General features: G+C 45.1%; 1 protein-coding gene across 1 annotated transcript in view; it reads right to left on the bottom strand.

Moving 5' to 3' along the window:
* ADAM10 (ADAM metallopeptidase domain 10) overlaps positions 1-25,415 on the bottom strand; it is a 55,174-nt gene extending 29,759 nt beyond the window's left edge. The window contains exons 1-9 of the mRNA XM_082271962.1: positions 25,235-25,415; positions 21,534-21,684; positions 19,005-19,123; positions 14,179-14,325; positions 10,629-10,714; positions 7,771-7,893; positions 4,991-5,083; positions 4,389-4,557; positions 3,271-3,437 (exon numbers count right to left, since the gene is read on the bottom strand). Of these exons, the coding sequence (XP_082128088.1) occupies positions 3,271-3,437; positions 4,389-4,557; positions 4,991-5,083; positions 7,771-7,893; positions 10,629-10,714; positions 14,179-14,325; positions 19,005-19,123; positions 21,534-21,684; positions 25,235-25,385 (1,206 nt within the window). The 5' untranslated portion in view covers positions 25,386-25,415. The remainder of the gene's footprint in view (positions 1-3,270; positions 3,438-4,388; positions 4,558-4,990; positions 5,084-7,770; positions 7,894-10,628; positions 10,715-14,178; positions 14,326-19,004; positions 19,124-21,533; positions 21,685-25,234) is intronic.
* Between the last annotated feature and the right edge of the window lie 2,036 nt (positions 25,416-27,451).

Genomic DNA, 27,451 nt, shown 5'->3' with positions numbered 1-27,451 from the left:
TGGGAAGACACTGACACACTGGGAATCGGCACAGACTGGGGCACCACAGACTGAGAAGACACTGACACACTGGGCATTGGCACAGACTGGGGCACTACAGACTGGGAAGACACAGGCACACTGGGTATTGGTACAGACTCGGAGGGAATCGCAGGCACCCTAGCTGCTGAGCTCTGAGCATCCTCCATGTCCAGACGGAAAAACTCTCTCATGAGCTCAGGCTGGTTGTGTACTGCCTCAGGACACTGGCTATAAGGATGCCCAACCGCATTGCACAAGTTGCACCTTATAATATTGCAATCTTTTGCCAAATGCCCTAAATCCTGACACAGAGAGCATTTCATTACTGGACAGGAGGATGCAAAGTGCCCTTTATCCCCACACTTATTGCACAGCTTTGGCTGGCCTGGATAGAATATGGTCAGTCTGTCCCTCCCCAGGAAAGCTGAGGATGGCAGATGCTGGATGACATTATCCATGACTCTTAGTTTTAGCTGCACAGACCATCCCCCCGTCCATATTCCTCGATCATCCATAATTTTGTGTAAGGGGTTCAGGATGTCTCCATATCTCCTCAGCCATACAGATAAATCCCCTTGCGGTATGGACTCATTGCGCACAAGAATCGTCACCATTTTAATAAGTGGCTGACGTGACACAACTTTGGGGATGAGCCCTTTCCAGTCCGGCAGGCTTCTACACACATGTTCATATTTCTCCCAAAATATGTCCAAAGACTCCGGACGGACAAAGGACAAATCATACTCATAGGAGCCGGTCGGACTGATCAGGGCAAAGATATCTGCAGGTTTAAAGCCCATCTGCAGAATCTTATCAACCACAGCTCTCCTATATGGCGGAATACCTTCGCCTTCCCATCTGAGCTGTACCACATTCCTCCTTTTAAATAATGAGGAAGATGAAACATTTCCATGCTCCTTCCCTGCTTGCACCCCCCTCCCAAACCCTTCAGCAGCACCAGCATAGGTTTTCCTCCCAGAAACATCAGCAATTACAGGATTGTCTTTAGACACAACCACACCTGATGACAAGGAGCCTGAATCAACCCTTGCAGTCTTTGGAGCAGCAGAGACAAGACCCACCCCCTCCCCCTTCTCTGAGCACTCAGCTGCTTTCCTGGGTTCAATCACAGCCTTGTCTACTGCAGACTCCAAAAAAGTTATAGTACTACTGCTCCCAGCATCTCCTCCACCATGCTCAGGAACAGCCACTGTATTTGGTCCAGGCAAAGCCTCTGCAATGTCCATGGTGCTCCTCTCTGCAGACTCTTCAACCAGAAACACACAGTTTTTTCCAATTTTCTCACCACTTGCATTTAAAAGTGGAATTTTTTCAGCAGGTGTATCAGGTTGCACTGCATGCTGCACATTGTCTATGGGTGTGGGCTGACAGCCCATAGCACTACAACCCTCAGCAAGCACATTGTCATTAAAGTTCACATCACCACCTTGCACACACACTGTACCTGCTTTCTGTGTTACCTCTGCAGTGTCATGGTTAATGGCGGGATCAAACTCCCTCCTGGTTGTTGCAGGCTTAATGGTGAATTTTCCTCTCTCCACAGGTCTCTCTCTCATAGGGCGAGGAACGGTATCCATCTCCTCATCTGGGGAATCTGCAGAAAAATGGAACTTTCTTCCATCCAGAGGGGATTCCAGCTCAGCGACGAACTCCAACATGCCAGTACCCCCCTCAACCTCCTGCTCAGATGTTCCACATTGCTGCTGCAGAGGGAGGGAGACAGAGGCCTCCGCCATTGGGGGCTCAGCAGATGTTTGAGGTGTTGAAGTGCTGGGCTCATCCTCCGGGCCCACTTTCTCACTCTCTGCTGACTCTGTCGGTACCTGAATCTCCTCACTGACTGGGTCACTCTCCATGCTGGAAACGGCTCCTCTCCTCATACGGCTGAAACGTTCCTCATTCCTGTATTTCTCCTGAAGTGCTTCACAGCTTTCCTTCAGAGAGCTCACCAACTCTTTCTGCTTCCTCAAAGCTTGCTCCAAGTCCTTCAATTCAGGCCTCAGAGCCGGTCTCTTCTTACTGTACAGTTTGGCACAATACAACTTTTTCTTTTTAAATTCTACTTTCAAAGTTGCCAATTTCTCCTCCTCTTTCTCAATCCGCCTCAGCTTTTCAACAGTCCTCCGTCTAAAGGTAGGCAGGGATTCACCCCTCCTTCGGCCGAGCTCCATGTCTTCCATAGTCTCAGGCCTATCCAGGGGGCCCCCGCCAGGGTCCTCCCCAGGATCCAGCATCCTTCCTGGGGCAGAGAAGCAACTCTAGCCCCTGGCTTCTGGAAGCCCACGAGCTAAGGAACCAGCAACCTCACACCTCGCTGTCAGGGAGTGGAATGGCAGTTTCCCACCATCCCTGTGCTGAGTTCCCAGGTCTGTACACCTGCTGTGCCCATTATGAGGAGTTCACACCATCCCTGTGCTGAGTTCCCGGGTCTTTACAGCTGCTGTGCTCATTATGAGGGGTTCCCCCATCCCTGTGCTGAGTTCCTGGGTCTGTACACCTGCTGTGCCCATTATGATCAATTCCCATCATCCCTGTGTTGGGTTTCCAGGTCTGTACACCTGCGGGCCCATTATGGGGGGGTCCCACCATCCCTGAGCTGGGTTCCCAGGTCTGTACACCTGCTGGGCACATTATGAGGGGTTCCCACCATCCCTGAGCTGGGTTCCCAGGTCTGTACACCTGTGGGCCCATTATGGGGGGGTCCCACCATCCCTGAGCTGGGTTCCCAGGTCTGTACACCTGCTGGGCACATTATGAGGGGTTCCCACCATCTCTGTGCTGAGTTCCCAGGTCTGTACACCTGCTGGGCACATTATGAGGGGTTCCCACCATCCCTGTGCTGAGTTCCTGGGTCTCTGGGAACTTTGAAGACATATGCAGTAAGGGGCCCTACCAGGCACCACTTATAACTAAAACATCACTGCCAGGTTGGATGGCCCCTTATGGAATTGATCATCTGCCCCTATGGATTAAAGTTTAACCACAGCCAAATATAAAATCCGGTAGTAAGCATTCATACATCCTAGTATTATTGTTTAAATGCAGGCAGTGTAAGTACCGGACTTGGTCCCAGTCTCTTACTGTCCCTATACAGCAGAATTAAGACTGGGAGAATGAGAAGTATCACAGTGATTGAGTCAGGTGTACTGCAGTGCAAAGAGCATGCTGATAGGTGGAGAGAGCAAACTGTCAGTGTGCAGTAAATTTCCATTTTCAGATAATACTTACAGGAGCACCCATGCTGTGCCCCAGTTCATGCGCCAGGGTGATATGGATGACCCTCTGCGGTAAGTACTGCCCATACTTCTGTATTGTCACCACTCCTGTATTCAGAGATGCCTTTTCTGTGTTGTTTTGCATTTTAGCATACTTAGAGCAAATTCCTCCTAAATTTCCTGCAAAAAGATAATGTAAAAATGGCAATAATGTTTCAATTCTGGTTCTTTTTAGATTTTTTTTTGGGTGTAATTATAAAAAAAAGAAATCTCAGAGCTAATTAGCCTGCAAAACTGCTTGGGCATTCGGTTTGTGTGAAGATATGCAGAATTGAATGTTACCAGACTATTTTCTCTCCAGGGTGAATGTTATTTTATTCGTACAGAATAGAACGGATCCGCAAATACCACAATATGGCCACTAGATGGAGCTGATAAACGTATTTACTATGATCGGCAACTCCATCTAGTGGCCATAATGTGGTATGTTCCTGAGCCACTCTATCTAGTGGGCACAATGTGGTATGTTCCCAAGCCACTCCATCTATTGGCCATAATGTGGTATGTTCCGGAGCCCCTCCATCTAGTGGCCATAATGTGGTATGTTCCCAGGCCACGCCATCTAGTGGCCATAATGTGGTACGTTCCTGAGCCACTCCATCTAGTGGTCATAATGTGGTATGTTCCCAAGCCCCTCTATCTAGTGGCCATAATGTTGTATATTCCCCAGCCATGCCATCTAGTGGCCATAATGTGGTATGTTCCCAGGCCACGCCATCTAGTGGCCATAATGTGGTACGTTCCTGAGCCACTCCATCTAGTGGTCATAATGTGGTATGTTCCCAAGCCCCTCTATCTAGTGGCCATAACGTTGTATATTCCCCAGCCATGCCATCTAGTGGCCATATTGTTGTATGTTCCCGAGCCCCTCTATCTAGTGGCCATAATGTGGTATCCTCCCGAGCCACTCCATCTAGTGCCCATAATGTGGTATGTTCCCAGGCCACTCCTTCTAGGCATCATAATGTGGTACGTTCCCAAGCCACTCAAATATTTTATGAAGGAATAGCGTTTGACCTGGAGAGAAAATATCCCAACAACATTAGGTTTTGCCACTGTTTTTTTTTTTACCTGATTTCCCAACCCAGGCCAGCCCCAGCGTGCCACTGTAGTCGCGGTTTGTCAGCAGGTAGGAAAGGCAGACGTGGTTCCAGTTTTTTTCGGAATGAAGCATCAGCAGCTTTTCTATCCCGATATAAGGAGAACTGAGAGGGCTGTCCGGCTGCTCCTCTTGCATTATCTGTAGAGCGTAGAAGAAGGAGAAATGCCTTATTGTCAGTGGGTAAAATACTGTAACTAAAATAACTACTCCATTCCTGTCCTAATGTGCCAATCTGCTGGTAATGCATACTCTCTAGTCTTGACCTTTTTAGAGTCTAGGGATATTTTATATTTTTTATTTATTATATTCAGCGTTAATAATAAAAAAAAATGTTGTAAATTTAAAATATTGCATACAATTATTATCTTTCCCCTGCCTTGCCAGTAGATGGAGCTCTCAGTTAATAGAGCGTACAGAGCTCAGTAGCTCAAGTAGAAATAAATACACACATGCATCCCTCTCCCTCCCTCATTATAGCCTCTGTCTGATGTTTTGATTTGTTTCCTGAGAATCCAAAAATTATAAATTGCAGACTTAGAAAATGAACAGGTAGACACAAGGTCATACTTACATTTAACACTTTTACTTTAAAGTTAATATACTTAATGCCATTAAAGTTCACTTGTTCAAATATTGCATTTACAGCCATCAAATATCCAGCAATCTGAAAGAAAGAAAATACATTTTAGATAAATAAATAATCCTTGTTTTGGTGAACCCATTATGAGGACACCCTGTTAAAACTACTATTAGAACTTGGTGGAGGATGCGGGCAGCCTTATATTGCCAAATGCTAGCCAGCAACAGTGCAGTGTTGTCCAACAACACAATAGTCAGTAGTCAGCTACAGCAAGAGGCAAACCACTTACCCACCCAACAGATGCAACAGCTGAATGAAAGCCACCAGACCTTCCTAGATGATCAACAGTAGGTGAACTTGTCTATATAAACCCTGGTAGAGAGACAGATGGTGGCACAAGGGCTAATGTATATACTATGACAGGTGGTGCAGAGTGTTTTATGGAAACTGTCTCTGAAGGACAATGTTGAAGCCGAGATTGGCATGTTTAAGAGAGTAACTGAATGTAAGAGGCTACATGAGGAACCTTGGACTGATGTGCTAGCACCCTTTTTAGCAGGGGGCTTCAAAAGGCCAACTTTTTTTTGCAACCTCGGGATGCCAAGGAGTATCAAACATTCAAAGAAGAAAGCCAAGTCAGGCTCAAGGTTACCATAGCTATCCAATCGCAGCATGTGTGTCAGGACCAGGATCTGAACCCATAACCTCTGCTGTGTCCAGTAGTAGCTTTCTTTGCTGAGCCACCTGAGATGCTGGACAGCTTCCTGACTAAACCTTGGATAATCTTGTCTTGTACCTTGTTCTTGGTGAACCTTGAACTCCTTGCTTCTTCCATGAACTTCCTATTCCAGCCATGCTTTTTCACTTCCTATTCGAAAAATTATTGTGCTCTCTCTAGCTGATTTTTTGCTCATTTGCGTACCTGCAGCTGTCCTCATCTTTCACCTTTTGTTACCAACCTTTGGCTTGTGCCTCAACTACGCTTCTGCTTGATCCAATTCTGCAACCACTTGTTACCGACCTTTAGCTTGTTCGTCGATTAGGCTTCTGCTTGATCCCAACCTACAACCACTTATTACCGACCTTGACCTTGTTCCTCGCATGCGCTTCCATTTGATCCCATCCTGCAACCACTTACTGACCTTTGGCTTGTTTACTGGTTATGCTTCTGCTTGAGGAAACCCGGTATATCTTCTACTGGACCCCGGCTTTCTCACCTCCTGCTGGTAATATCCTGCCACCTGGTACTGGCATGCAGCAAAACCCATCTCCACCATCAGGAGCTCTGGTGAATACCAGTTAGTACTTAGACTCCACACCTCAGGTGAGCCAGTGTCATCTGCCAGTGTAACCTGCCTGGTTACTTATCTAGCTGGTTGGTGGGAGCCTCTCTACTGCTTTAGCTACTGGTCTCCGAGCCTGACCCCTAACTGTGACAGGAAATTGACTCTAGAAAACCTGTGAGGTTGTTGCAACTGGAGATGCTTAACTCTGCTCAGAATGTGGAGTATGCATCTGCAACTATTGCATCAGAGCCATGCCAGTTAGGATACAATGTTGAATTAGGCCTACAAGACCTAAAAGTGTGGATGAGCTAGTGTCCCTTGTGGAGCAACATACTGTTACTGAGGACTGTCTCCAGGATCTGCCCACCATGCTGGTAACCCCTGGAAACAGGAAAACATCAACCTTGGGTTGATGTAGAGAAACAGCATATTATGTGGGCTGCTGATTGCCCCAATTTTCATGAGCCTATAAAATGTGACCTGGGAAGATTTATGTCCCTATTCCCAAAGCCTGTTTTGGCAGCTCAGCTAGGAATTATGACTGGAAGGCAGATATCTCCTATTTCAACAGATGAACACCCAATGTAGGCATTACTAGTATCCAGAAGCCCAGTTATATTGGTACATGCCAGTCTAATGGACCCTGCCATGCTTGGCTCAGGCCAAAAAGGAGTACCTTTTATGTATGGTAATGCCAAAGACTATCCCACTGGGGTGCTGTTAGTGGAGACACCAATGCCTCGTTTCCACTGAGCGGAACGGTTCGGGTCGGTACAGTTTGGAAGGGTCTATTCAGGTGAGCGTTTCCACTGCAAGTCGGGCCACCAGGGGCCATGCGGGGTTTACACCAAATGAGGTGTTTGTTTTTCTCTTTCATTTGACGTGAGCATTGAAGTTTTCCTGTCCGCCAATCAGTGGAATCTATCGTGTGATGCCAGTAGCTCCGCCCTAACCGTACCGTACCATTTCCTATGGCCCTACATCAGCAGGACCAGGAATGGTGCAGTTTCGTTCGGTTGTATGGGCCACTTTCATAATGGAGACACTCAAATTACCGTACCGAACCGACCCGAACCGATCCGCTCAGTGGAAACGAGGCACTAGTGTAACTAAAATGCATGTCATGGGTGTGGTTGAGAATTGCTACACAGTAATACTGGGCTGTGGGTGTGGTTGAGAATTGCTACACAGTAACACTGTTTTCAAACTGTTTCGAGACAATCCATGAAAATCAACCTGAAAATAATGATGTCATTATTTTGCCTAAACTTGAGGGGGAGGTTGACAACTCTATGTCTACCTGACAACCTCTCGCTAGTGATCATGGTTGTGGTGTCAGAGGAAACTGCCCCAGTGCCCAAAATACAAAATAAACCAGTGGTCAGGGAAGATTTTGAGACCACATACCAGTTTGGCAAATGCATGACAATGCGTATCAAGATTCATTGTGCGTGATGGAAATAATCGGTACAATCAAAAGCATACCTGAGAAATTGCTGCCTGTAAGTTTCTAAAACTCCTAAAAAAGTAGTAATCAGCCTTCAAATGGAGGAGACAAGATGTGCGAGATAAATCCAAACTTCTTTTGGATCTGTTGACGAATTCCTCCTGAGTGGACAAAAAGCCTACATTAAAAAAAATTTTGAAAAATACTAATACCATCCTTACAAATTAAATATTTATTATATGTTGGAGCAACTGGCACTCCCTCGGTGTCCATTGTATAAATGTATTCATTTTTGATATAGTGATAACATTAATGGTTTTATGAACAAGTGAACTGTGAGCGCCGCTCCAAGCTGTCATCCTATGATACTCTGGTGACTCACATTGATGCCAGATGCCAGCACTGGAAAAGCCACCCTGAAAATATGTACGCACTTGAGGAAAGGGGATCAAAAGAACAGGGCTTACAACAGGAGGAGTTAGAGAAGATACAGTACATGGGTCTAAGGAGGAGAGAAGCGGTAAGGAAGCGGTCCTAAGGAGATTATATGGCTGTTGATAAGGACTACTGTGTTTTTGTCACTTGCTAAATCAGCCAGCCAGCCAGGAAATAGGTGACATGGCAGGGGTGATGGATATTCTGGTAGTGAAGGGGTGGTGTGCTTGGCCCCTTTACTGGCGACTGACCCCCCCACATACTAAGACTGTTTTCTTTCTTTTTTTTTTTAATCTGCAGTGGTGCAAATCCTGAAACGTAAAAACCTGTAAGTGAAAACAAAAAAGTGCACTTAAGGATGTGCTTTGTCCACCCCGTAGTGCAGGGTTCCTAACAGGGGCAAAGGGTATCCAATGGTCTGGCTAGACACAAGGCCTGGCAGACCCTTTTCTTCTAGGTCAGCTGTAGTTGACCATTGAATACTTGGTCGAGGGGCTCTCCAGAAGAGAGCCCCCCCTCCCCAGGGGCAGAGAAGGAAGGAGTCTGAGGGCCACACATCCTCCCCCTATACTTCAGGGCAAGCCCGAGGACTCACACCCTCAATCTTAGTGAAAAGAAAACACACACATAAGTGAAAGTGACAAAATATAGGGGAGAAAATAAATTAAAATAAATAAGTGGCCTTGCATGGTGCACTGGCTGGACCCTGAGGCCTGGTAACAAAAATTGCCCCGGACTTTAGCCAAAAGGCCCAGCTCTGAAAGGCGCAGTGCAGAAAAAGTGTTTGGAGCTGTGATCATGTGCCAGGTTCACACATTGGGGGTCCTACACCCAAGTGTTACTAGGAGAACCTCTGATGCGACCACTCCCAGAAGGCACAGACACCACAGACTCCAGCCCATGGCCAGACAAGGTAGGACGTTCAAACCAGGAAGTAATGGGCTCTTCCAGTTTTCCCGGGGGAATTACTCCCATGCCCCAACTGCCTGTGGGTGCCCCAGTTTCTGTTCCACCCGGTACTAACCTTCCTTTCTAATCCTGAGACCGATGTCGTGGCACAGAGTACCTAGGATTCTAGCCTGGAGTCACAGACGGAGAGGTGTTATGTAACGGTATCAGCCAAATGATCAGACCAGTGGTGATGTGCAATTTCCACTTTACTTAACAATGTAGAACATAGAGTACACAGGAGATAATGTGGACAGGGGTTTTCTGTACAAAACAGCAATATGAGGAAGGGAGAAACAGGCATAAAACATATGAAAACAATTCTATTGCAGTTCTACTAATGGCCACTAGATGACAGCAGAGTGCTCTGAGTTCAGTTTACTGATAGGATAAAGATCTGAAGATTCTCACGTGTTCCAAGAGATTAATCGTTCATTCAGCAGACTGTGAGCTGAGGGGATTTCCTCCTGGCACAGACTTCACACTGGCACTGCTGATGCTGACTTCAGTCAGGAGGCTCTGGGGGCCGTAGATAGGACCAACCCACTGCTTGGACAGCTTCTCTACATGGACTGTAACAAGAGTCCTCTCCAGTGACTGACTGGGGCTTGGATAGATGCTGCGTCCTCTTGTGCTCACTGCTGGTGGCCCACACACCAGACTGATCAGATGATGACCCAGCACCTGGGGACAGCACACTTGCCCAGTCACTGCTGTCCCATCAGGCAGGATCTCTCTGAGCACAGGAAGCTGGGCGGAGCTGGCATTTATTCTCCATGGGCGTGTCCTGGAACTCAGGGGATGCTGGGAGCCCAGAGGATTGTGGGGAATTGAGTTAAAGGGACTTGCACCTGAATCTGGATAAAGGGGCACACCACTACAGGTGTATAAGGGGACCTGGGAGGAGAACAAGCATGGAGTTATGGAGAAGTGCCTTTCCTGCATCCAGGAATGAATCCTGCATCAAGGAAAGGTGACGTGTCTGCTGAATTGGTGGAGACCGGTATAAGCTCTTTGGCACAGGCTAAGAAATGCTGCACACCTTGGGAAAGGTGATCTCCAACAAGAAGCTAGTGCAGTAGTGGTGTCAACTAAGGAGTACGGTAATGGATTATAAAGCATTACCCAAGAGTTAAAACATAATTTACCAAGCATTAGATCACAGGTGTCAAACTGAAGGCCCTCCAGCTGTTGCGGAACTAAAAGTCCAATGAGGCATTTCAAGGCTGACGGTTACAAGCATGACTCCCACAGGCAGAGGCATGATCGGACTTGTAGTTCTGCAAGAGCTGGAGGGCCACCAGTTTGACACCCATGCATTAGACCATCTGACTATCAAAAAGAGTCGCAGCCATAATACACATTGTCGATTGTATGACCTCACCCTTCAAGTTCAATATTTGAGCAGAGGATCTTCTCAGATGTTACCATTGTGCTCCTACTAGCTCCAGTGAGCACACATACAGATTTACAGACTCCAATTTAAATAAACCAAAATGTATTGACTACTGACCTGTGGGTTCCATCTCATATTCTCCAAATAAGTGTATTTTTTCAATGCCAGATCAAAAGAGTTCACATCTTTTAAAAGAGAGTAGTCTGAAATGAAAGTCATAAATCTATTTTAAACACACATACAGGATATAGAGTATACATGTAGGGACATGTTCTCCAAAAGACTTGCCGTAAAAGAGTTTTGCAATTTTTATAAATAAGAATGCCATCACACTCCAATACCGCTTTAATATTATCTGGCCTCAGGAGGATATGAGAAAATATATGGCTAAGGCCAACTGAGGCAGACGTGTATAAGCTGGTTACTTCTTATGAAGCAAGATGCGATGGTATAGGAGTGTTATGTAACGGTATCAGCCAAATGATCAGACCAGTGGTGATGTGCAATTTCTACTTTACTTAACAATGTGGAACGTAGATTACACAGGAGATCATGTGAACAGGGGTTTGCAGTACAAAACAGCAATATGAGGAAGGGAGAAACATTCCTAAAACATGTGAAAACAATTCTATTGCAGTTCTAGTAATGGCCACTAGATGGCAGCAGAGTGTTCTGAGTTCAGTTTACAGATAGGATAAAGATCTGAAGATTTCTCACGTGTTCCCAGAGATTGATCGTTCATTCAGCAGACTGGGAGCTGTGGGGATTTCTTGCTGGCACAGACTTCACACAGGCACTGCTGATGCTGACTTTGGTCAGGAGGCTCTGGGGGCCGTAGATAGGACCAACCGACTGCTTGGACAGCTTCTCCACATGGACTGTAACAGAGTCCTCTCCAGTGACTGGGGCTTGGATAGATGCTGCGTGCTCTTGTGCTCACTGCTGGTGGCCCACACACCAGACCGATCGAATGATGACCCAGCACCTGGGGACAGCTCACTTGCCCAGTCACTGCTGTTCCATCAGGCAGGATCTCTCTGAGCACAGGAAGCTGGGCGGAGCTGGCATTTATTCTACATGGGCGTGTCCTGGAACTCAGGGGATGCTGGGAGCCCAGAGGATTGTGGGGAATTGAGTTAAAGGGACTTGCACCTGCATCTGGATAAAGGGGCACACCACTACAGGAGTAGACGTGTGCTGGTATTCTTGTTCTTGTACTTGGATTTTGCCTGTGCATATTGGCGAAGTCCAGTGGCAAAAGCGGAGTTGAAGCAGTTCCAGCACCCTTCTAGATAGCTTGCTAGATTTGATTAGGCAAGTTTAATTCTGTGGCTCTCCTGTAATCAGCAGAGTAGTATGTGATTGCTTTGGGGTGCTCTGGGCTCTGCAGGCTGCGTGTTTGATTGCTCCCCCTGTCTTCTGAAGATTTCCAAAATATAGTTTGTGGGAGAGTCAAATAAGCAGCCTGAATATTCATACAGCTCCAGCCAATCCCTGGAGAGGGTTGCCCAGGTGGTGTTTGGGGAGTGCATAAATTGTTTAGAGCCTCAGAGAGCAGGGTTCTTCCCCAGGAGGAGAGGTTCTCAGACAAAAGGGCTGCTGCCCTTCCTGGCAGTCCAGCTGAAGATTCTGCCTGTCTCATTGAGGTCCTAGCTGTGCATAGCTGGGGGCATTTTCTGCTGCTTATTCCTTGATAGCTGGAAAAAGGATTTCACTGGGGATCTGGTTTGGAGGCTCCATTCAACAAACTGTCTCTCTGGGTCTGGAGGGAGACATCCAAGTACCCAGGGACACTGTGAGCACAGATGTGAGAGAGGGATCCTAGTGAATGATGCTGCTGTTAATCCCTGGTGCACTAATTTTAACCACTTAAGCCCCGGAAGATTTTACCCCCTTCCTGACCAGGGTTTTTTTTGCGATTCGGCACTGTGTGACTTTAATGGACAATTGCGCGGTCGTGCGACGATGTACCTAAACAAATTTGACGTCCTTTTTTTTCCCACAAACAGAGCTTTCTTTTGGTGGTATTTGATCACCTGTGCGATTTTTTGATCATGCGCTATAAACAAAAAAAGAGCGTCAATTTTGCAAAAATAACAATATTTTTCACATTTTTTTTTATATGAATTTCCCCAAAAAAAAAAAATGTAAAAATCTAAATTTTTTAACATTTTCGGCCAATTTGTTTTATGCTACATATGTTTGGTAAAAAAAAAAAATCGCAAAAAGCGTATTTTGATTGGTTTGCGCAAAAGTTATCACGTTTACTAACAAAGGGAAAGATTTTTGTCATTTTTGTTGTTTTTTTTTAACGCGTAATGGCGGCGATCTGCCCTTGACTGACCCTTGACTGACATTTTTGACACTTTTGGGATTACCAGTGACATTACTACAGTAATCAGTGCTATACATATGCACTGTTACTGCAAAAATGACACTGGTAGTGAAGGGGTTAACTTTTTTTGAGAGGGAGGGGCTGTGTGTGTCCCTAAGGGCGTGATTCTAACTGTGATTGGCTGTGGCTTGAGGTGTAGGAACAGTGATCAACGGTCCTACATAGTAGAATCGTATGATCACTATTCCTACACAGGGGAGAATGACAGGCGGCTTGTTTACATCAGCCGCCTGCCTTTCTCCCGCTGTCACGGACGATCGTGAGTGCCCGGCGGACATCAGGTCCGCCGCTCACACGCGCGGGGGGGTCCATGACCGAGCGGGAGCGTGCCTCCGGCGGTGCGCGCTCGCTCCCCAGAGCCTCACAGGCTAGTGACGTACCCATACGTCACTTTGCCTGTGAGGGGCTGACCGCCGCAGTATATGTACTTGCGGCGGTCGGCAAGTGGTTAAGGTTTGCTTGGCCTGGAACATTGCTGTGGTGTCCCAGTGCTGTCCACTTTGTGCCCTACTGCTCAAAGGACATAATAGCTGCAAATGGAAGAGTGTCCTCACATTCCTGTTTAGTGTTCTGCAGTATCTCACAGCTTCCCTTAGCCCCATCCAAGTTAATCTGCAATAAACTTAAAAAAAAAAGGCAACCCCTAGACTGTTTACTGAGCCAGAGAAGTGAAGGTTGCTGTTTGCCTGGCAGTGACAGATGAACCTGGGGCACAACTCAGTGGCGCTTTCAGGGATGGCACTACACAGTGTACCCACAAAATGCCTCTTCTAGAACCTGGTTCTCCGGGTCTTTCTGTATCACATTATCTGCCAATCAATCTGTTGAGGGATTTCCAGACCCCCGTGACCGAGGTGGGTACTGAAAGTCCTAGCTCACCAACCCCTAATAGGTTTGTCATCAATGGGTTGGACAAAGCTTTGACAAAACTTTTGAGCTCAGTTCCAGAAGAGGTTCTCCAATCAGCAGTCTAGGTGCCTTTTGAGAGGCCCCAGGCCTAGATGCTGAGCCTTGAAGGTGTGCCTGGAGGCCAGAGGAGCCCAGAGTTCCCCTTTAAACCAGAATCCACAGTGTTCCCCCTAAAGTGTTCAGGTTTGGCTTGAAGAAAAGGTGGCAACCCCAGCTCTAATGACTACAGAGGAGCCAAAAAGAACTACATGTACCTAACATCCCAGCAACCTAACCAGTAAGGTGCTACATACAACCTTACAGAGGGTCTAAACTTCACATACAGTTGAAGGTTACTGATTGGTCCACTTTAAAAGTACTTACCAATATCGGACTCATGATAAATATAAGGATCTATTGAGCCATTGTGATTTTCTTCATATTCAACATAAAAAGTGCCATTCTTTGTATGGATGGATCCACTGAAATAGCCATCGGTGATGGAACCGTGACAAAAAGAGTCGTTCTCACCTAAGTGATATAAATTGAACACCAGTAATTTTTTAACAACCTAAAAATCATTTAAAGCTGAATTCCAATGTACTTATTTGTTTGTAGGATTTTAAAGTTAAACTCTATGCAGAAAAAAAAGAATTGAATACAGCTGTGTATTACTTTAAAGCCAAAAAAAAAACAAGATAAAAATGAATGGCACTTTAAAAGCTAAAATAAGGGAAGCAGCTTTTGCTGTGATATTCACTTTCAATGCAGATCTCTTATCTGCCACTAGATGTCCTCAGTCTGATGCCCAGCATCATTCAACCCACCTCCTTCTTAACCACTTAAGCCCCGGAAGATTTTACCCCCATTCCGACCAGGGGGTATTTTGCGATTCGGCACTGCGTGACTTTAACGGACAATTGCGCGGTCGTGCGATGCTGTACCTAAACGAATTTGGCGTCCTTTTTTTCCCACAAACAGAGCTTTCTTTTGGTGGTATTTGATCACCTGTGCGATTTTTTGATCACGCGCTATAAACAAAAAAAGAGCGTCAATTTTGCAAAAATAACAATATTTTTCACATTTTTTTATATGAAATTCCCCAAAAAAAAAATGTAAAAATCAAAATTTTTTAACATTTTCGGCCAATTTGTTTTCTGCTACCTATGTTTGGTAAAAAAAAACCGCAAAAAGCGTATTTTGATTGGTTTGCGCAAAAGTTATCGCGTTTACTAACAAAGGGAAAGATTTTTGTCATTTTTGTTGTTTTTTTTTTTTTAACGCGTAATGGCGGCGATCTGCGATTTTTTTTGCGGTACTGCGACATTGCGGCGGACAGATCGGACCCTTGACTGACATTTTTGACACTTTTGGGGTTACCAGTGACATTTCTACACTAATCAGTGCTATATATATGCACTGTTACTGTAAAAATACACTGGTAGTGAAGGGGTTACTTTATTTGGGAGGGAGGGGCTGTGTGTGTCCCTAGGGGCGTGCTTTCTACTGTGATTGGCTGTGGCTTCAGCTGTAAGGACACTGATCAAGGGATCTACATAGTAGATCCATGTGATCAGTGTCTTTGCAGCGAGGAGAATGACAGGCAGCTTGTTTACACAAGCTGCCTGACATTCTCCCTCTCCCCCGCCGATCGCCGAGTGGCCGGCGGACATCGGGTCCGCTGGTCACACGCGCGGGGGGGTCCGTGACCACGCGGGAGTGGGAGCGCGCCTCCGGGGGCGCGCGTTCGCTCCCTAGACCCTCACAAGCAAGCAACGTAGCCCTACGTTAGTTTGCCTGTGAGGGGCTGACCGCCGACGTAGATAGTCGTGCGGCGGTCGGCAAGTGGTTAACTCAGCTCACCCTGAAACCGCCCTCTGCCTGTGACTGGACAGTGAAATGAGAATCAGCACGGTGATAAGCTCAATTCTCTGTCACGCTGCTCTCTCCTTCTATCAGCATAGTAACATTTCCTCTCTTGCTCCGCAATATAGGGACTGCAAGCAGCTGACAGCAGGTCACATTCAGGTGCTTACACGGCTTGTTTTTAAAAAATAAATTTCATAATGTATTAATAATTACAGAGCACTACATTACCAAAAGTATTGGGACGCCTGCCTTTACACAGACATGAAATTTATTTGCATCCCAGTCTTAGTCCGTAGGGTTGAATATTGAGTTGGCCCACCCTTTGCAGCTATAACAGCTTCAACTCTTCTGGGAAGGCTGTCCACAAGGTTTAGGAGTGTGTCTATGGGAATGTTTGGCCATTCTTCCAGAGGCACTCTAATTCATCCCAAAGGTGTTCTGTCACTTTCCGACTTCTACTGGGGGGTTGGACGGAAGTGACGAAACGTCAGGGCGGGGCTATATGGCAAACCACAAGTGCTAATGTGAAGGAAGTGGAGGAAGGCGTCTGTGGTCTGTCAACCAGCGCGGAGGTGGTAAAGACCACTAGGGTGCACCACTTCCTATTGTGGATCTATCAATGATTTATGCTTTTTATGTAAGTGCAATGGGAGAAGGATTTGTTTAATAAATCAGTTCATTTAAAACGGTATCACACGAGGGGAGTTTTTTCTTTCCTCCATATTTTCTCATGGGAATTGTGCACAAGAGGTCCCTCTGAGCTCATTCTAACCGGGAGGGAATTCCCGATACTGTTATTCCCAAAGAGCTTTTGCGCATACCATGAGAATGGGGGGGGGGGGGCACTGTCTCTGGTAACAACCATCCAATGGGAGTTGGTGTACATATTGGTGGTGGTTTAATAAGGTGATTGTTGTTTGATCATAATAATTTTGGATCCTTGATCACACCATATAGCGACTCTGCCCAATTTCAGGCAGTGTGGTCGCTTTGAGCACATTATGGGACTTTATTGTAATGTTCACAATGTGCGTTCATTATTAAGGAGTTTGTTCATATGTGAATCTTGCACAGCTATATTATTCATTTTTTTATATGATTTACTGATTTTTCACATATATTTTTTACATCTATCAATAATTTTACGCAACTTGGTATATATTATTTGATTTATTGCCCAAATTTGGTGAATTCTTATCACATTGTTTATTGCTTTGGACACTTTATTAATGATTATGGACACTTTATTTTATATATTATTATCACTGTGTGATTTATAATGCTGCAATATTTTATACATTATTCATTTCAGTGTTGGTTTATTTGCACTTTTTTTGCATGCTGTTGACTCACATATCTTTTAAGAGCGCTGATTTTACACGATTTTATTTTAGGATCACATATATATATATATTGTGAGGGATTTAGCTCGGTGGCAGGTGTGGATGACCCCTTGGGGGGGGGTTCGTCACACAGGGAGGTAGCCGAGAAGTGGTTGAAAACAACATTTTGGTTTATTCTTGCAATTTTCTTCACACAAGTGCAAGCATCAAAAACATCATACTTCAAAAATAAACATGAAATAAAATAAACCCTTGCCACTGTGGGCGGCTACCTTCTCACACACAGGAACCTACCTAAGGAGTCTGTCCCCAACCTACTGTTGGGCAAACTTTGCTGATCCTACAGCAGACCATCAATAGTCCATTAATTTTCTCTTCACATAGAAAACATCCATTGGTTTTTCTCTTCACATAGAAAATGTTCATTGACCTCTTCACATAGAAAACATTCCTTTGTTTTTCTCTTCACATAGAAAACATTCCTTTGTTTTTCTCTTCACATAGAAAACATTCCTTTGTTTTTCTCTTCACATAGAAAACATTCCTTTGTTTTTCTATTCACATAGAAAACATTCCTTTGTTTTTCACTTCACATAGAAAACAATCCATGACCTCACCTTGAGAAGTCTTCACACTTTTTACCCTCCTCAGCGCACATCGCTTAAGGAGGTATTCCTCTCCCATGCTCACACAGCTTCAGGAGGCACCCATCTGACTGTCCTCCTCTACCCACACGGCGTCAGGAGGCAGCAATCAATAGACTTCCTCTGGACAAATTATAGAGGCCTTAATTTCCTCATTCTGAATAGCTGAATGTTTTTCAACTTCTTTACACCTTCCTGCTGCCTTTGCAGCCGAAACCCTATAGTAATTGGTGAATTGTCTAAACCAAGCAGAAGTGTATCTCCCATCTGTGACACCACTCACAGATTTACCTGACTTCCTGTCACAATATATATATATATATATATATATATATATATATATATATACGTAATATGTATATATATTTATAAGTGATATATATATATATATATATATATATATATATATATATATATATATACATGATATATATATCCCATATATATATATATATATATATATGGGATATAGATATATATATATCACTTATATATACATATCACGTGTATATATATATATATATATCACGTATATTTGCACTTTTTGCATGCTGCTGACTCACATATCTTTTAAGAGCGCTGGTTTTACACAATTTTCTTTTAGGTTCACGTATGTATATATATATATATATATATATATATATATCTCACATATATATATATACGTGATCCTGCACTTCCGGGTATCGGGCGTGCTCCTGCTGTGAATCTACACAGTGGTAGCTGGTCAGCAAATCCCGCAGACCAGTTTTTTATTTATTACATTTGAATTTAATTTGTTACATAGCAAGTGAGCACTTTATTCTTATCACATTGTTTTTTGCTTTGGACACTTTATTCATGATTATGGACACTTTATTTTATATATGATTATCACTGTGTATATATGATTATATATATGTGTAAATTATAGCGCTGCAATATTTTTTTTATTATACGTAATCCTGTGCAGCCGTCCTGTAGCTGTAGATGTGCTATAGGGTGGTCAGCAAGCAGTTAAAAAAAAAAGATGTAAACAATAATCCTTTACAATAACTTGAAATGGAAAAGGAAATGCTACATTTTGGGGTTGTCACAAGAACAGGAATAGAAGAGAAATCCTAAAATGGAAACACTAGTTTTGGTGACAACCAGGGATTCCCTTGTTTTGGAGGGATTTCCTCCAAGTTCCTGTTTCGGCTAAGAGACAGGAAGTGAAGGGAAATCTCCCCAATGGGACAGAGTTGGTGTAAAAAAAAAAAAAAAAAATCCAAAAAAATAAAAGTTTTTTTTTTTTTGGAAAGTTTGCATTATAAGGGAGGGAAAAGCTTGAAATCCAGGGATTTGGTTTTTAGACTTGTTGGCTGTTCCTTACCCTTAAGACTTCCTCTGTAGACAAAAGAGAGATCCACTGGTAACGGCTGATCATGTGACACGACGGTAAAATCATCTGCAAAAACGCTGCTATCTCTTCTTAACATCAGTGCAAAGTTTCTGGAAAGAAATACAGAGATGAATGGTTCATGTCCAATATTCTCAACTCACCGGGGGAATTAGAAAAAAAGTACATGCCTGGGTATTCCTGAGTGTGTCTGGGTGTATGTATCCCCCTCCTAGGTAGGTGTAGTGAGAGACTAGAGTTTTGAGCTCTGTCTCCTTACCAGACTGCAGGTAAATCTATACTGTTCTCTGCCTACCAGAGAGCAGGATCTGTTAGTGAGGTCTGCTCATTGTGCTCAGGTGCAACTCGTTCTGTCTGCAGAGTGTTTCACACTGGTCCAATAAGGAGGCATATTGGACAGTGGGAGTAAACCTGACAAATGAGTGAGCATGGGGATTTGGAGGCATGCCTTGGTGCATGCTGGGATACTGTATAAAAGCAAGGAGCACATGCGCTCGGGGTCTTTCGGCTGGATAGTGGAGTTCTGGAGGGAGGGGGCGGCTGCCTACTCCTCTGTAGAGGTGCCATGCGGCCTCAGGTAGTTGACCTGAGGGGCCTAGAGGGGAACTGAACCCAGAGGTCCAGAGCAGCTGACTGAAAGGGGAGACACTGGAGGATCTGATTCTGCAGTACAGTGAGTACAGATCTGTGTCAAGGGGCCTGACCTGAGAGGGGGGCCACCCCTGCAGCAAAAAGAGTCAGTGGATGGGTGTCAATAAAAGACAGTGGCGGCCCATCCATTGGGGATGCAGGGGCGCCGCACCCCCTATCCATGCGTCCCGCCCCCTAATCTACATGCAGTTGCATGGATTTCAATAGGGGATTTTTTTTTTTTTTTTTTTTAAGCACGCGATTAGAGCCAGAGGCTCTAATAGGCTTCAAAAAAGGGTGGGCTCGGGCGCAGAGCACTGCAAGCTGAGCCCACCAGGTTGTGTGACAATAGCGAATGTCACAGTCCCGCTAAAAATCGGAGATCGCCGCCATCACTAGCTCTGGTGACCACCCAGTTGTGTGACAATCGCGAATGTCGCAGTCCCGCTAAAAATCGCAGATCGCCGCCATCACTAGCGCTGGTGACCACCCAGTTGTGTGACAATAGCGAATGTCGCAGTCCCGCTAAAAATCGCAGATCGCCGCCACTACTAGTAAAAAATAAACAAATAAATAAATAAAAATGACATAAATCTTTCCCCTAGATTGTAGACGTGATAACTTTTGCGCAAACCAATCAAAATACACTTATTGCGATTTTTCTTTTTTTTTTATACAGAAAATATGTAGCAGAATACAAATTGGACTAAAAGGATGAAAATTTGTAATTTTTTAATTTTTGTTTGAGAATGTTATATAGCAGAAAGTGAAAAATATTGGAGTTGTTTTTTTTTTCAGAATTGTGGCTCTTTTTTGTTTATAGCGCAAAAAATAAAAATTGCACAGGTGATCGAATCCCACCAAAAGAAATCTCTATTTGTGAGAAAAAAAAGGACATAAATTTTATTTGGGTACAGTGTTGCACGACCACGCAATTGTCCATTTAAATAACGCAGTGCTGAATCGCAAAATATGGCCTGGTTATTGGGGGGGGGGGGCAAAACCTTTTTGTCCAGAACTGGTTAATTATGGAAAGGAAGTTGGCTATGCAGTTCCTTTTACCTGTGCACTGGCCTTTATGTTTTTGTATGAATAAAAAATACAAAGGGGCGTGTATCACACCCCAATTCTATGCTTTGTATTGTAGCTTTCTCTGGGGCACCTTAAAAGTCTACTTGTGGTGAGACTACGAGGTTTTGGTATTTCCAATTGGAAACATTCCTCAAACTATCCAAGCATGTTACAATAACTATTCAACACAAAGGTCCACCTAAAATCGGTTTAAGTAATTTATATCCAAGCAGGCAATGTTTTGCATTGAATAATTGTTAATCAATCTAAAGAAGATTTTACAATCATATTATAACGTCTTGCCGGTCTAATACTGTGCTCAAGTATTTCAATCCAATAGTCTGATCCTGCAAAATGTTCAGCTTTCAGAAGAGTGCTGATGGATTTACTTGCACTAAAAAGGAGAAATGCTGCACTAAATGTACGATTGAAGCAGGGGAGGACTGGGCCAGGGGGGCAATTGCCCCCCCGGGCCACTCTGATTCCCCGTAAAAAGGCTGCACTGCTTCTGCCACAGACATGCCTAAAGGATTCCTGGTGAAGAGAAGAAAAAAGTTCCTCCTGTTGAGCTACTAAGTGCGGGATGAAGACACAGACAGAGCTCAGGCCTCCCCCTAACATGGATGGTGTAAACTGTGTCTGAGCTGAGGCCGGTTCCATGCCCCACTGGAGACTCTCCTCCCCTGGCCAGCCCCGACTGAGCTGTCCCAGTTCCACCCTGGTGGCCTGGTCAGGAACCTGGATTCGGCCATTAGAGTAGAGAGAACCTGGAGCGGAGGGAATCAGCTATACCATCAGTACCGATTATAGGCGGCGAGATCCAGGGTCACAATTTTTTCTTCTTCATTTGTAGCTCTTTTTGACCGCTGATGACTTTGGAGAAGCCTCGTCCTGTCGTATGATACAGTTTCATAATATTTTAGAAATGGTTTACTGTTTTCACAGCTGCTTTCTAAAGAGGAAAAGAAGATACATGTTTTATAATAAAGCCAATCACTATTTAGAAAAAGCAGCATGTGAGTCAATTAAAAAAGCTGATTAGTTATATAGCCTACAGGTTCTTAACAGACACAGCACAGAGAACCTACAGAACCAGGCACGGTACGCTCTAAAGAACCAGACATGGCACAGAGAGCTTATATTACCAGACCCAACCCAGAGAGTCTACAGAACCAGACACAGCACAGAGAGCCTACAGAACCAGACACAGTACAGAGAGCCTACAGAACCAGACACAGCACAGAGAGTCTACAGAACCAGACACAGCACAGAGAGCCTATAGAGCCAGACACAGTACAGAGAGCCTACAGAACCAGAGACAGCACAGAGAGCCTACAGAACCAGACACAGCACAGAGAGCCTACAGAACTAGACACTGCACAGAGAGCCTGCAGAACCAGACACAATACAGAGAGCCTACAGAACCAGACACAGTGCAGAGAGTCTATATACCCAGACAGAGCACAGAAAGTCTACAGAACCAAACAGGGCACAGAGATTTTATAGAACCACACACAGCACAGAGAGCCTATAGAGCCAGACACAGCACAGAGCCTACAGAACCAGACATGGCACAGAGAGCCTATAGAACCAATCACAGCACAGAGACCCTACAGAACCAGACATAGCACAGAGAGTCTACAGAACCAGACACAGCACAGAGATCCTGAAGAACCAGACACAGCACAGAGTTTACAGAATCATACACAGCACAGAGAGCCTACAGAACTAGATATAGCACAGAGATCCTACAGAACTAGACACAACACAGAGAGCCTACAGAACCATACAAGGCACAGATAGTCTACAGAACCAGACATGATGCAGAGAGCCAACAGAATCAAGCATGGCACAGAGAACCTACAGAACTAGACACAGCGCAGAGAGCCTACACACCAGAGGGAGCCTAAAGAACCAGACACACTACAGATAGCCTACAGAACCAGCCACAGCATAGATAATCTACAAGACCAGACACAACATATAGATCCTCCAGAACCAGACACAGCACAGAGAGCCTACAGAACCAGACACAGCACATACAGCCTATAGAACCAGATACAGAACAGAGAGCCAATAGAACCAGGCACAGCACAAAGAGCCTACAGAACCAGACACGGCACAGAGAGCCTACAGAACCAGACACAGCACAGAGAGCCTACAGAACCAGACACAGCATAGAGAGTCTACAGAACCAGACACAGAACAGAGAGCCTACAAAACCACACACAGCAGAGGGAGCCTAAAGAACCAGACACACTACAGATAGCCTACAGAACCAGCCACAGCTTAGTTAGTCTACAAGACCAGACACAGCAAATAGACCCTCCAGAACCAGACACAGCACATAAAGCCTAGAGAACCAGATACAGAACAGAAAGCCAAAAGAACCAGGCACAGCACAAAGACCCTACAGAACCAAACACGGCACAGAGCGTCTACAGAAGCTGACACAGCACAAAGAGCCTAGAGGACCAGATACAGAACCGAGAGTTAACAGAACCAGGTACAGCCCAAAGAGCCTACAGAACCAGGCATGGCACAGAGAACCTACAGAACCAGACACAGCACATAGAGCCTACAGAACCAGACACAGCACAGAGGGCCTACAGAATCAGACACAATACAGAGAGCCTACAGAACCAGACACAGCACAGAAAGCCCTGAGAACCAGATACAGAATACAGAGAGCCTACAGAACCAGACACAGCACAGAAAGCCCTGAGAACCAGATACAGAACAGAGAGCCAATAGAACCAGGCACAGCACAAAGAGCCTACAGAACCAGACATAGCAAAGAGAGCCTACAGAACCAGACACAACACAGAGACCGTACAGAGCCAGACACAGCACAGAGAGCCTACAGAACCAGACACAGAACAGAGAGCCTACAGAACCAGACATAGCACAGAGAGCCTACAGAACAAGACACAACATAGAATGTCTACAGAACCAGACACAGCACAGAAAGTCTACAGAACCAGACACAGCACAAAGAGTCTACAGAACCTGACACAGCACAGAGAGTCCACAGAACCAGGTACAGTACAGAGAGTCTACAGAACCAGACAAAGCACAGAGAACCTACAAAACCAGACACAACCCAGAGAGCCTACAGAACTGGACACAGCACAGAGAATTCATAGAACCAGACACAGCACAGAGAACCTACACAACCAAACACATCACCGAGATCCTATAGAACCAGATACAGTACAGAGAGCCTATATAACTAAGCACAGTACAGAGAAGCTACAGAACCAGAAAAAGCACAGAGAGTCTACGAAACCAGGCACAGCACAGAGAGCCTACAGAACCAAACAAAGCACAGAGAGCCTACAGAACCAGACAGAAAACAGAGAGCCTACAGAACCAGACGCAGCACAACACAAAGCCTGGAAAGCCAGACACAGCACAGAGAACCTACAGAACCAAAGACGGCACTGAGATCCTATAGAACCAGACACAGCACAGAGAGCTATATAACTAAGCACAGTACAGAGATCCAACAGAACCAGAAAGAGCACAGATAGTCTACAGAACCAAGCACAGCACAGAGAGCCTACATTACAAGACCCAGAACATAGAGCCTATAAAACTAGACATAGCACAGCACAGAGCCTAGAATACCAGACACAGAACAGAGAGCCAAAAGAACCAGACACAGCACATATAGCCTATAGAACCAGACACAGCACATATAGCCTATAGAACCAGATGCAGCATAGAGAGTTTACAGAACCAGAAACAGCACAGAGAGCCTACAGAACAAGACACAGAACATAGAGCCTATAGAACCAGACACAGCACAGAGAATCCAAAGAACCAGACACAGCATAGAGAGCCTACAGAACCAGACACAGCATAGAGAGCCTACAGAACCAGACACAGCATATAGAGCCTACAGAACCAGACAGAGCATAGAGAGCCTACAGAACCAGACACAGCATAGAGAGTCTACAGAACCAGACACAGCACAGAGAGCCTACAGAACCAGACATAGCACAGAGAGCCTACAGAACCAGACACAGCACAGAGAGTCTACAGAACCAGACACAGCTTAGAGAGCCTACAGAACCAGGCACAGAACAGAGAGCCTACAGAACCAGACACAGCTTAGAGAGTCTACAGAACCAGACACAGCACAGAGAGCCTACAGAACCAGACACAACACAGAGAGCCTACAGAACCAGACACAGTTTGGAGAATCTACAGAACCAGACACAGTTTGGAGAATCTACAGAACCAGACACAGCACAGAGAGCCTACAGAACCAGACACAGTTTGGAGAATCTACAGAACCAGACACAGTTTGGAGAATCTACAGAACCAGACACAGCACAGAGTCCACAGAACCAGACACAGCGCAGAGAGTCCACAGAACCAGACACAGCACAGAGAGCCTACAGAACCAGACACAACACAGAGAGCCTACAGAACCAGACACAGCACAGAGAGTCCACAGAACCAGGAACAGAGGATAAGTGAACTAATTTGCTTACCTTGTAGGAAAAGAACTGCAGGTATAAGAACACCCTGTATGTAGTGAATAAAGAGCATGGTTCTTGTGTGTATGATCGGCTCCAGTGTCGGTGCCTGCAGGGGATCAGGAAGTGCATTGGCAAGCCCAGAAACACATGCAGAGACTTGCATGCATCGCTAACAGAGAAAAAATAGAATATGTACAGAACAGATACATTATGAAACAGAGAGAATTATTATTCTGCAGGAGAGATGTCACTGCTGAAATCTCCTTCTCCTAATGCTAGTTGCCTGGCTGTTACGGTGACCCCCTGGATTTAGAAAGTCACCAATCCAGAGCAGACTTCTGATTTTTCTCTAATTTTCTTTATTTACAGTCTTGTTTACCAACTTAGAAGGTATTGAAGCCAGAGGACCATCTTAACAGACAGGCAACTAGCATTTTTTCAGAAGGAGTCTCCTTTTTTCTCTTCAGAAAGGTTGACTTTAAAACAGAACTCTAGCCAAAAAAAAAAAAAATCATCATATAATGTGATCAATGTTTGTGGTTTGGGTAAACTGCATGGGCAAGTTTCTAATCAGGAGACTTAAAATGGTTGTAAACCCTTTTATATAGCCAGTGAAGTGACTGGTCCTAGGCAATACACAGAGATTAAACAAATCCTCCTTCATAAGTTGTACCTGTTTATCTGCAGTCTTCTCTTGTCTACAACCATTCAGACTGGGGACCCTCATCCTCCTTGGGATCAACATGTGTTGCGCCCGATCCCTTCAAGGTCTTTCATTGGTGAGCGGAGTCCCGGAGGGAGGGGGGGCAGCTGCCTCCTTCTCAGTAGAGGTGCCATGTGGCCTCAGGGGGGTCATCCTTAGAGCCGGAAGAGTAATAGTGAGGAGCTGAACCCAGAGGTCCAGGGAAGCTGACCGAGAGGGGAGACACTGGAGGATCTGTCTCTGCAGTACAGTGAGTACAGAAACTCATGTCAAGGGACCTGACCTGAGGGGTGCCACCCCTGCTCCTAGGATAGTCAGTGGACGGGTGTCAGCTGAAAGGGGATGCTAGTGAGAGTGTCCCGAAGATAAGATATCGTTTACCAAGTGGTCTTGTCAGAGAGTAAAGAGCGCAAGAGACTTAACCCCAACTACACTTGTGGCAGTGCGGATTAACAGCCTGGCTGTTCCTGATCACTAAAGAAGTTCTGAAGGTAGAAGTCCTCATCTATGTGAACAGTTCAGTTGGAATATCCCAACTATTCCCTTCTCCTATCCCAATTACAATATCAAAAAACAAAAAAAACAACTCCCCTAGACAGTTTATTTCTGTGAAGAGCCAACAGGAGCAAGGAGGGATTCCAGGAACTTTAATTATAACTGTGAGCTGGTAACCAGGGGGAGCCCGTCAAGACACTATTCAGCAGTTCCTGCGGGGGGCAATGCTACACCTATAACTTACACATACTGCAGCAGAGCGGCCTCCCTGCCCTGGATCACGTACCTAATATGTGATCTGCATGCTCAGGCAGGGGGCGTGCGTGCGTAACCGCTGGCCCGACCGTGCTGTGATTCATCAGTCAGTCAGCCCCCCCCCCCCCAGTCAACCCCCCAGTGTCAGTTAGTGTTAGATTGTCTGCCGGACTATCGCGTTCCTGTTATACAGTAAGTCGCTGATTACCGCGATTACTAGTATAGAAAAAATAAAAGAGAGACAAATTCCAGTATACTGTATATCCCATAGCTTGTAGACGCTACAACTTTCTCACAAACCAATCAATATTCACTTATTGTGATTTTTTTTTTTTTTTTACCAAAGACTTGTAGCAGAATACATTTTGACCAAAATGTGATAAGAGATTTAATTTTATTTTTATGGGATATGTTTGTGTAGCACTGCCCCCTAGAGGACTGCTGAGAATTACACTTTCTGGGTCCCCCTGGGTTACCCTTAGCAACTGGTAGCAGACAGACAGCATTGAAAGTCCTTGGCTCAGTCAATAATCAATCCAGGGGATGTTGGGTTTTGTGCTTTTTATTTAGAACTGGGATAGGAGAAGGGATGAGTGGGATACTCCAACTATGAACTATGCACAATTCTGAAGACAACGAGCTGTAGTGTGTGGCAAGGCCGCTGCTTCACCTTGCCACTGAAGTGAAAATAATGTAGAAAGTTCTTGTTTAGATCATTCTCTTCAGGGTTCTTACTTTGCACCCTCTTTATTTTCACTGCCTGTATGTGCTGACAC

The sequence above is a fragment of the Pelophylax lessonae genome, assembly GCF_965119305.1.
Source record: "Pelophylax lessonae genome assembly, chromosome: 1".
NCBI classification, from domain to species: Eukaryota; Metazoa; Chordata; class Amphibia; order Anura; family Ranidae; genus Pelophylax; species Pelophylax lessonae.
Note: the sequence above shows the minus strand (reverse complement) of the source record. Positions and strands in the feature narration are given on the sequence as shown.